This window comes from Dendrobates tinctorius, unplaced genomic scaffold (genome assembly GCF_039654945.1).
Source record: "Dendrobates tinctorius isolate UK_male_01 unplaced genomic scaffold, ASM3965494v1 ptg000111l, whole genome shotgun sequence".
Classification (NCBI taxonomy): Eukaryota; Metazoa; Chordata; class Amphibia; order Anura; family Dendrobatidae; genus Dendrobates; species Dendrobates tinctorius.
Window position 1 is genome coordinate 25,489,970 of NW_027361779.1, and position 11,522 is coordinate 25,501,491.

The 11,522-nt window shown below is 45.3% G+C and overlaps 1 protein-coding gene across 2 annotated transcripts in view; it reads left to right on the forward strand.

Moving 5' to 3' along the window:
- Positions 1-10,702, forward strand: part of RRAGD (Ras related GTP binding D) — a 259,744-nt gene extending 249,042 nt beyond the window's left edge. For both annotated transcript variants that reach the window (XM_073589575.1, XM_073589574.1), the window contains exon 7: positions 9,777-10,702. In XM_073589575.1, the coding sequence (XP_073445676.1) occupies positions 9,777-9,928 (152 nt within the window). In that variant the 3' untranslated portion in view covers positions 9,929-10,702. The remainder of the gene's footprint in view (positions 1-9,776) is intronic.
- Positions 10,703-11,522: the final 820 nt, after the last annotated feature.

The following is an 11,522-nucleotide window of genomic DNA, read 5'->3' on the forward strand; positions in this document are numbered from 1 at the left end:
ATGTCTCGCTCCTGAAACCGGTCATCCTCAATCAGTTCTGCCCTGTGCCTCCTGTTGTTCCTCAGCCAGTAGGGGCCGATGAGATGATGTCTTGAAGTGAGAGATATTTTGGCCATGAAAAAGGTTAGGGGAAAGACCTTTTTCCTCATCGATTGGAGAGGGTTCGGTCCTGAGGAGAGGTCTTGGGAACCGCGAGAGAATGTGGATGTTCCACGGATCATGGACCGATTCTTGGCCAATCTCAGAAGGAGGAGATGTAAAGGAAGGGTACTGTCATGCTGGCGCCGCCTGTCAGGTCAGTATCAGCGCCGTCTGTCAGGTCGGGGCCGGCGTTGCCTGTCATGCCGGGTCCCGCTCTGCCTGCTCCTGCTCCCTGGGTCTCCCCCCGGCTAACCCGCTCACCGCTCCAGCCGCCGCGCGGCACCCCCGGTCTCCCGTCCTGCAGCTCTGCACAGGGCTTCCTCCTCCTCCTCTGCTCCTGTCTCGGGCATGCGCCTTAGGCCACGGGCGTGTGCTCTTCCCCTCACTTAACCCCTGCTGCACCAGCCCTGTGGAGCGATTACCAATCAAGCTCCAGCACAGGGTATATCAAGCGGCTCCTCCCTCATGGAGGTGCTTGATTATCATGTGCCTTCCGTACGGTACTCTGGCCCCGTCTGGTCACTCCTGTCTCCAGTCGCTCCTGTCTCCGGTCACTCCTGACTCCGGTCACTCCTGACTCCGGTCACTCCTGACTCCAGTCGCTCCTGACCCCCTGTCTAGGTTGTCTCATCTGCACCTGAGCCGCCCTTCTTGGTACCAGCTGTTGGGTATTCGACTCCTTCGGGCCTGCTCCTAACGGTCCCTGTATAGGGGTCAGCACCACCTGGCCAGCTCGCCCCAGGGATCCTGTTACCATGACCCAGAGGGTCCACTCTTGCTACTCCTGACATCTCCATAGTCCTCGATACAGTATAATGCAGCCCACATATAGTACAATGCAGCCACCCCATAGAGCATAATGCAGCCACCCCTCAGAGTATAATGCAGCCCTGCCATACAATATAATGTAACCCCCATAGAATATAATACAGCCCTTCTCTTATAGTATAATGCAGCCACCCCTTATAGTATAATGTAGCCACTCCACACAATATAATGTAACCCCCCATAGAATATAATGCAGCCCCCCCATATAGTATAATGCAGCCCCTCCATAGAATATATAGCAACCCCCTCATAGAGTATAATGCAGCCCCTTATATAGTATAATGTAGCCCCTCCATAGAATACAATGTAGCCCTCATATAGTATAATGCTGCCCCCATAGAATATAATGTAGCCCCCTCATAGTATAATGAAGCCCCCATAAAATATAATCTAGCCCCCATAGAATATAATGCAGCCCCCCATTAGTATGATGCAATCACCCCCCATAGAATATAATAAATATACAGCCCCCATAGACTATAATGTAGCCCCAAATAGAATATAATACAGCCCACCTCCCCATAGAATATAATGTAGCCCCCCCATATTATATAACACAGCCTCTTCCATAGAATATAATGTAAAATGTACCCCCATCGTATATAGCACAGTACCACATGGTATATAACCCAGCATGGTATACAGCCCAGCATGGTATATAGCCCAGCATGGTATACAGCCCACCATGGTATATAGCTCAGCATAGTATACAGCACAACATGGTATACAGCCCACCATGATATACAGCCCACCATGGTATAGAGCTCAGCATGGTATACAGCCCACCATGATATACAACCCACCATGGTATACAGCCCACCATGGTATACAGCCCACCATGGTATACAACCCACCATGGTATACAGCCCACCATGATATATAGCCCAGCATGGTAAACAGCCCAGCATGGTATACAGCCCAACATGGTATACAGCCCAGCATGGTAAACAGCCCAGCATGGTATACAGCCCAGCATGGTATACACCCCACCATGATATATAGCACAGCATGGTATACAGCACAGCATGGTATATAGCCCAGCATGGTATATAGCACAGCATGGTATACAACCCACCATGGTATACAACCCACCGTGGTATAAAGCCCAGCATGGTATGCAGCACAGCCTGGTATACAGCCCAGCATGGTATACAGCCCACCATGGTATACAGCCCAGCATGGTATACAGCCCACCATGGTATACAGCACAGCATGGTATACAGCCCACCATGATGTATACAGTTGTGGCCAAAAGTATTAACACCCCTGCAATTTTGTCAGATAATACTCAATTTCTTCCTGAAAATGATTGCAAACACAAAATCTTTGGTATTATTATCTTCATTTAATTTGTCTTAAATGAAAAAACACAAAAGAGAATGAAGCAAAAAGCAAAACATTGATAATTTCACACAAAACTCCAAAAATGGGCCAGACAAAAGTATTGGTACCCTCAGCCTAATACTTGGTTGGTTTAGCCAAAATAACTGCAACCAACCGCTTCCAGTAACCATCAATGAGTTTCTTACAATGCTCTGCTGGAATTTTAGACCATTCTTCTTTGGCAAACTGCTCCTGGTCCCTGATATTAGAAGGGTGCCTTCTCCAAACTGCCATTTTTAGATCTCTCCACAGGTGTTCTATGGGATTCAGGTCTGGACTCATTGCTGGCCACCTTAGAAGTCTCCAGTGCTTTCTCTCAAACCATTTTCTAGTGCTTTTTGAAGTGTGTTTTGGGTTATTGTCCTGCTGGAAGACCCATGACCTCTGAGGGAGACCCAGCTTTCTCACACTGGGCCCTACATTATGCTGCAAAATTTGTTGGTAGTCTTAAGACTTCATAATGCCATGCACACGGTCAAGCAGTCCAGTGCCAGAGGCAGCAAAGCAACCCCAAAACATCAGGGAACCTCCGCCATGTTTGACTGTAGGGACCGTGTTTTTTTCTGTGAATGCCTCTTTTTTTCTCCTGTAAACTCTATGTTGATGCCTTTGCCCAAAAAGCTCTACTTGTGTCTCATCTGGCCAGAGAACATTCTTCCAAATTGTTTTAGGCTTTTTCAGGTAAGTTTTGGCAAACTCCAGCCTGGCTTTTTTATGTCTCGGGGTAAGAAGTGGGGTCTTCCTGGGTCTCCTACCATACAGTCCCTTTTCATTCAGACGCCGACTGATAGTACGGTCTGACACTGTTGTACCCTCGGACTGCAGGGCAGCTTGAACTTGTTTGGATGTTAGTCGAGGTTCTTTATCCAACATCCGCACAATCTTGCGTTGAAATCTCTTGTCAATTTTTCTTTTCCGTCCACATCTAGGGAGGTTAGCCACAGTGCCATGGGCTTTAAACTTCTTGATGACACTGCGCACGGTAGACACAGGAACATTCAGGTCTTTGGAAATGGACTTGTAGCCTTGAGATTGCTCATGCTTCCTCACAATTTGGTTTCTCAAGTCCTCAGACAGTTCTTTGGTCTTCTTTCTTTTCTCCATGCTCAATGTGGTACACACAAGGACACAGGACAGAGGTTAAGTCAACTTTAATCCATGTCAACTGGCTGCAAGTGTGATTTAGTTATTGCCAACACCTGTTAGGTGCCACAGGTAAGTTACAGGTGCTGTTAATTACACGAATTAGAGAAGCATCACATGATTTTTCGAACAGTGCCAATACTTTTGTCCACCCTCTTTTTTATGTTTGGTGTGGAATTATATCCAATTTGGCTTTAGGACAATTCTTTTTGTGTTTTTTCATTTAACACAAATTAAATGAAGATAATAATAACAAAGTATTTGTGTTTGCAATCATTTTCAGGAAGAAACTGAGTATTATCTGACAAAATTGCAGGGGTGTCAATACTTTTGGCCACAACTGTAGCCCAGCATGGTAAACAGCCCAGCATGGTATACAGCCCAACATGGTATACAGCCCAGCATGGTATACAGCCCAGCATGATATACATTCCAGCATGGTATACAGCCCAGCATGGTATACAGCCCACCATGATATATAGCTCAGCATGGTATACAGCACAGCATGGTATACAGCCCAGCATGGTATACAGGCAGCCCAGCATGGTATACAACCCACCATGGTATACAGCCCAGCATGGTATACAGACCAGCATGGTATACAGCCCAGCATGGTATATAGCCCAGCATGGTATACAGCACAGCATGGTATATAACACAGCATGGTATACAGCCCACCATGGTATACAACCCACCGTGATGTACAGCACAGCCTGGTATACAGCACAGCATGGTATACAGCCCACCATGGTATATAGCCCAGCATGGTATACAGCCCACCATGGTATACAGCCCAGCATGGTATACAACCCACCATTGTATACAGCCTAGCATGGTATGCAGCACTGCCTGGTATACAGCACATCATGGTAAACAGCCCACCATGGTATACAGCCCAGCATGGTGTACAACCCACCATGGTATACAGCCCACCATGGTATACAGCCCAGCATGGTGTACAGCCCACCATGGTATACAGCACAGCATGGTATACAGCCTAGCATGGTATAAGGCCCACCATGGTATACAGCCCAACATGATATACAGCCCAACATGGTATAAGTCCAACATGGTATACAGCCCAGCATGGTAAACAGCCCAGCATGATATACAGGCAGCCCAGCATGGTATACAGCCTAGCATGGTATACAGCCCACCCCCTGAGAATGGCCCCACAGTCCAATACTCACACTGATTAAAAAAAAACACTCCTTACCTTCTCCTCGTGCCCGCACTGCTCCCGGCTCCTGTTTCCTGCACTGCCTGGCACACAGTGAGAGCGCGATGACGTCATCGCGCACCCGCTGTGTCAGAGGCAGAGCAGGGAATGATGGGAGAGGGAGCGTCAGCTGATGCTCTCTCCTCCATTGCTTTGAACCGTACCGGCAAGATGCCGGTATAGTTCAATGCGGTGGCGGGGGAAGTCGGCGCTGGCGGCAGACGGGCCCCCCTGCCTCATAGGCCCCATAGCGGCTGCATGATGTGCCGCTAGCTGGGGGCCCCTGGGGGAGCTGCCTGGTCTGCCTGCCCCTAACGCCGGCCCTGTACTGGAGCCCACATCCGTCACTGGACGTTAAGGGGTTAAATGTGTGCACAGACTCAGTGTGTGACGTCAGTAAGAGGTACCACCACGAAAACTGCCTAGGGCAGCATGAAGGCCAAATACGGCCCTGCTTCTTGGTATGACTGTTTTACATGAAAGCGAAAACCTGAAATTGTGCCAGGAATGCGTACACTTTTTACATCCACTGTACTTGTTGGTGATTTTTTTTACTGTTACCTCATTGGCATAAAAGAAAAAAATAGTTTTGGAGACTTAAAATAAAAAATAGAAAATAAAACAGAGCGACTGGTCATAAATTCTTATAAAGAGAATAACTTTCTAGAAATGCAGGAGCTGAATATTTGAGCTATTTTCCATAATAACTCATATAGATTGAGAATATGATTGTGTAGTTAAGTCCCGAAATTTAAGAAAGGTGTAAGTGAATTGTTATAAAGGTAACAACCCCCCTATCCTAATGTAAAAAGAAATTGCTGTATGAAAATGAGAAGCAGACCAGTCCATTTGAGAAAATACATAATCTGTATTGCATGCCAGTACACTGTGAGCTAATCCAGATCAAAGCATTATGTGAGCTGTTAGAGGCTCTGAGATAAAACTCAAAGTGTTGTTTTCTCTAATTCCTCAAATATATGAAGATGTTTTCCGTCTTCTAATGTGTCAGCACTCTCTGTAATACTCAAATTCTGTGCCATTATTCGTAAAATGATTGCAACACATTTTAGAAGCTTTTCATATTACATTACCCCGTGAAGATAAAAAGGAAAAAATATATAAGAAACCTTGAATGAGGTTAACGGGAATCTGTCACCATGTTTTTTCTACCCCATTTGAGATAGCATAATGTAGGTGCTTGGATATTGATTCCAGAGATGTACTGTATCACTTACTGGGCTCCTTGTTCTAGTTTTTATAATATCACTGTTTTATCTGCTGGAGATTTAGCAGTTCTCTGAATGCTGAGCTCTTGCTCCATTGCTGGAATCAGGGTCTTTGTCTCTGCATTATGCTGCTCTCACAATAGGTAACAAAAATCTGGTGACAGATTGTCTTTAACCCCTTAACAACCGCCTTTTAACGGCGGCAGTTGAGTACTTAAACCACAGCTCCGTTTTTTAACGGCGCTGAGGCATAAGGTTATAGCGCCCCCCAGCGTCGGATTTTCTCGGGGGTCTCGGGCACCAGGGGGTAGCCGAGACCTCAGAGAACATGATTCGAGTTGGTTTATAATGACCGCGGTGTTGCGATCACTGTTATTAAACGTATAACGACGACTGAAAAAAAAAAAGTCAGATTTTCCATTTAATTTTCTGTCCTCTGATGTGATCGCACATCAATAGGGTCCCCCGGTCCCTCGATCACCCCCCGGTATCTCTGGTATCCCTGCATGCCCCCCTGAAGCCCCCCGGGCTGCCGGCATCTTGTGCCAGCTGGCACCCTGCAATAATAGGAGATTTTTCCTATTGGTTCATTTTAATCACTGTGATAGACTCTGACCAATGGCAGACCAGACAGGAGCACATCAGGCTGCTTTCCCCTGAGGGAGGCGCCTGATCATTGTGTTTCCTAGCACACTGGGTCTCGCTTCTTCGTGTGCTCTCTGCAGTCTCACAGTCCCGTTCTCGTGTGCTCCCTGCAGCAGCCTCGCAGTCCGGCTATCCGTGTCCCGTGCAGTACTCCAGTCCTGTCTCCGGTGTTCCTGTTCCATACTGCTCCAGTCCTGCCGTCCTACTCCAGTCCTGCCTCCGGTGTTCCTGTTCCATCCTGCTCCAATTCTGCCGTCCTACTCCAGTCCTGCCTCCGGTGTTCCTGTTCCATCCTGCTCCAGTCCTGCCATCCTACTCCAGTCCCGCCTCCAGTGTTCCTGTTCCATCCTGCTCCAGTCCTGCCGTCCTACTCCAGTCCTACCTCCGGTGTTCCTGTTCCATCCTGCACCAGTCCTTCTGTCCTACTCCAGTCCTGCCTCCGGTGTGCCTGTTCCATCCTGCTCCAGTCCTTCCGTCATACTCCAGTCCTGTCTCCTGTGTTCCTGCTCCAGCCATCCCTCCATGTTCCAGTCTACTGCCTTACTCCATTCCTGTCTCCTGTGTTCCAGCTCTGTCCTGTCACCTACACTTCAGTCCCTCAAGGTTCCAGTCTACAGGCTTACTCCACTCCTGTCTCCTGTGTTCCAGCTCTGTTCTGTCATCTACACTTCAGTCCCTCCACATTCCAGTCTACAGTCTTACTCCACTCCTGTCTCCTGTGTTCCAGCTCTGTTCTGTCATCTACACTTCAGTCTCACAGTCCTACTCCAGTCCATCCTGAGCCGCCCCTCTCGGTACCGGCTACCGTGGTACTCGAACCCCTGGGCCTGCTCCTAATGGTCCCTGTAGAGGGGTCGGTTCCACCTGGCAGCTCGCCCGGGGCCCCTCGGTGCCACAGCCCAGAGGGTCCACTCCTGGAGATTCCGGCTCCAGACCAGCCACGCTAACATTGGGATTAGGGTTATGGGTGTGTTAGAGTTATGGTTAGGGTTGGGATTAGGATTAGGGGTGTGTTGGGGTTAGGGTTGGAGTTAGAATAGGGGGGTTTCCACTGTTTAGGCACACCAGGGGGTCTCCAAACGTGACATGGCGTCAGATCTCAATTCCAGCTAATTTTGCATTGAAAAAGTCAAACGGCATTCCTTCCCTTCCGAGCTCTGCCGTGTGCCCAAACAGTGGTTTACCCCCACATATGGGATATCGGAGTATTCAGGAGAGGTTGCACAACAAATTTTATGGTTCATTTTCTCTTTTTACACTTGTGAAAATAAAAAAATTGGTTGTGAAGTAAATTGTTTGTGAAAAAAGTTGAATGTTCATTTTTTTTCATTCCACATTGCTTCAGTTCCTGTGAAGCATGATCAAGGGTTAATAAACTTCTTGAATGTAGTTTTGAGCACCTTGAGGGGTGCAGTTTTTTGAATCGTGTCACTTTTGGGTATTTTTTGTCATGTACACCCCTCAATGTGACTTCAAATGTAATGTGGTCCCTAAAAAAAATGGTTTTGTAAATTTTGTTGTAAAAATGAGAAATTGCTGGTCAACGTTTAACCCTTATAACTTCCTAACAAAAAAATTTTGTTTCCAAAATTGTGCTGATGTAAAGTAGACATGTGGGAAATGTTATTTATTGCATATTTTATGTGACATATCCCTCTGATTTACGGGCATAAAAATAAAATGTTTGAAAATTGCAAAATTTAAAAAATTTTCACCATATTTCCATTTTTTTCATAAATAAACGCAAGTCATATCGAATAAATTTTACCACTAACATGAAGTACAATATGTCACGAAAAAACATTCTCAGAATCAGCGGGATCCGTTAAAGCATTCCAGAGCTATAACCTCATAAAGTGAAATGGTCAGAATTGTAAAAATTGGCTTGGTCATTAAGTAGCAAATTTGCTCTGTCACTAAGGGGTTAAACAGTGAAAATCAAATAGGAGTAAATTGTTGAATGGCAGCAAGCACTGTTTATAGCTCACTGACTGTTTTCATTATAAGAAATGTATTAAATGTATTAGGCTGTCTCCAATGTATAAAAGTGTCATCAAAGGGAAGCAGTATCACATTTGTGCTGCCCATGGTTCAGACATTGGTGTCGTAATTACAACTATGCATGCTTCACACTGAAGTTCTGTGGCGTTTCAGAGTAAACATACTTTAAAAGGCCAGTTAAGGATTATGTGCCTAGTCTGACTATCCCAAAGCGGTTTGCTGGATGGCTTCTTGCCATGCTATAGTTGACTGAAAGGTCAGAGGTGTCTCAAAACAGCTGTCGGGTTGACCTGGAACCAGGGGCTCCTTCCCTGTCCCTAACACTATGGGGCGCCCTAGCTCCCCTCCTCCCTGGGATACTTCAGATGGCGAAGATGCCGGGGCCTCCACCCTTGCCTTATCTCCTGAGTTAGCCATCAGTCCGTTCTCTTCCCACACCCAGTGAATAGTGGCATTACTGTGCACCGTAGTACACCAACCCGACAAACAAGGCAACACAAACAAGGGTTAACAGAAATCTCCAGGCATACAAAATATTTACTCACATATAACAGAAGCATGCACCGAGGCATGGAGGTAGGGGAATAAACCAAAATAGAGGATAGGGATTTACCACACATAAACCAAGAAGCAGTCACTTATAACTCCTCCAACTCTCCTCATATGAACTTCTCTCCCTCCGTTAGCCATGCAGCAAATGCTAGCTCTGACAAGGATTAGTAACGGAGCCCAGATTATAAAGGGAAAAGGAGTGGCTAACCGAGTACAGCTGTGAGCACAGAGATTTCCAACATGGCCGATTAACCCCTGTTCTGCCAGAAGTAATATAACATTTAAAATGAAGGAGAAGTGCTTCTTCTCAGTGCCGGTGTAGGAGCAATCAGACGCTGCGGTCTTCTGGCTCCACACTGTTGCGGTAACCCCGTGACAACAGGGTTGATCTGTCAGTCAAAGGTATCGGGACGAGGAGAAAACAGCCGGGGACCCATCAGTCTGCTCAAATGAGCCATATAGTTTCTAGCTGGCTTTTCAAACATTTTTTCTCCAAGCATTTCAGAATAATACACACACAGCCGTAACCGGGCTTTGAGTCATGCTGTAGTTCGGGCAAAATGAATCGGATGACAGGTTTCTTTTAATCATATAAGATGACATAGTTTTTTAAAAAATTGTTTTTCCTTCATTTACAGGTTTGATAGATTACAATTTCCATTGCTTTCGTAAAGCAATTCAGGAAGTGTTTGAGGTAAGGGTAAAAGTGCTCAGATCTCGCAAACACCTGAGTCACATTCGAAAGAGCAGAAGAGCTGCCCCCAATGGTACACCGAGAGCTCTGAAATAAAGATGAAGAGTTCCAGAGAGCTGCTCAATCTGCGGAATTTCAGCTGTTTTCTTGTACAGACCTGTGTTTGTCTAAACTAAGGATAATTCTAATCCTAAGGATTCTTCAGAAGGGACTTTACCTTATAGACAATCATATTCATCCATAGTAATAATAATATACCGCCTGATGGTCACAGCAGGGAGACTGCACTATGCTCTCATACAAAATAAGGGGAACAATGAACACAACATGTTCATGGTGCATCCACTAATGTCTAGCATTGGTGTAACAGATCAATGTCATTTGTTTCTTTGATGTAGCATAGTGCTAAACCTTTGCACACCTGTACATGATACGATTATAAAACACTATAGGGTAGCATAATAAATATTTTTTTTAGGTTTTCAGATTTTTATAATAAAAATGTTAAAGGTATTTTTGCACTTTGGAAGTGATAATGCACTTTTATACAGCTAATTTAAATGTCTGAATGTAAACTACATATCGAAACATGCCTACATTAGGGGACAGGACTGTGATATTTTAGTCTACTTCATTTCTATCTGCCGTGCAGCATCAGGAAACAGAGGCTGTGGTATTCAATGTTCAAATGCCTAGAAATCACATAGGGAATTCACTCTAAAAGGCTGTTTCACATGCAGAAATTTACAGTATGTGCAATACACATGCTAACAGACTGAGTACATGTAGTGCCTACAATACGGAGCTCTCTATGCTGTACTTTCATATTAGCAGTATGCTGAAATGAATAAACTTGCAGCTTGACTGAGATTCTATTTTAATATGTCAAAGGTTAATGGATCACTGTCGTTTCTACAAATGTTGCCTAAATAATTAGTACAAGCAAATATAACATCTTTCTCCACTTATGAGCCACTTCTTTCCTCAACTGCCTCCTGAACTTATCATTTACTCTAAAACACAGCTGCAACCCATATTGGTTAAAACTCTGGCAGCACACAAGTATCATATTTTAACTGTTTATTAAAGTCTGAAGAGCTGGGGTTTTAGGAGGAGCAAAGTGAGAAGCTGAGTGAAGAAGAGAGGCACAGACACACACAGACCCATGCAGCCACTTTCTAGGAAGTGTTTTATCTCATCCTGATGCTGAATTCACAGCTACACTGCTCAGTACTGCTGTATAATGTCTCCACTCACTAGTTTTGAGAACACTGATCAGCCTATTCTGAGCAGTCACATTAATTGATAGGAATACTTTAAAAAGAGTCTGTCATCCCCAAAGCACAATTTAAACTAAGCTCATAATCATATAATAGTATATCTTGCCCCAATAAAAATCATACCTTTATTGTATAAATCTGTCCTGCTGTTGTGCAAAAAAGTATCCTTATTCCCATATACTAATTAGGTTGCCTAGTCTGCCCTTGGCATAGCTTAACAGCTTCACCTTACCATTGCACCTCCTAAAATTGAATACCCCACCTCCTGTCCTGCTAACTGAGATGGGTGGCTTGCCAAGAGACAACACTGTTTCAGGAGAAAGCTCGCACCTGTGCTCACTTGCTATTGGATTCCTAGATCAGAGTGCACACAAACAGATCTACCTTCTCCCCTGCAGTCGCACACTACT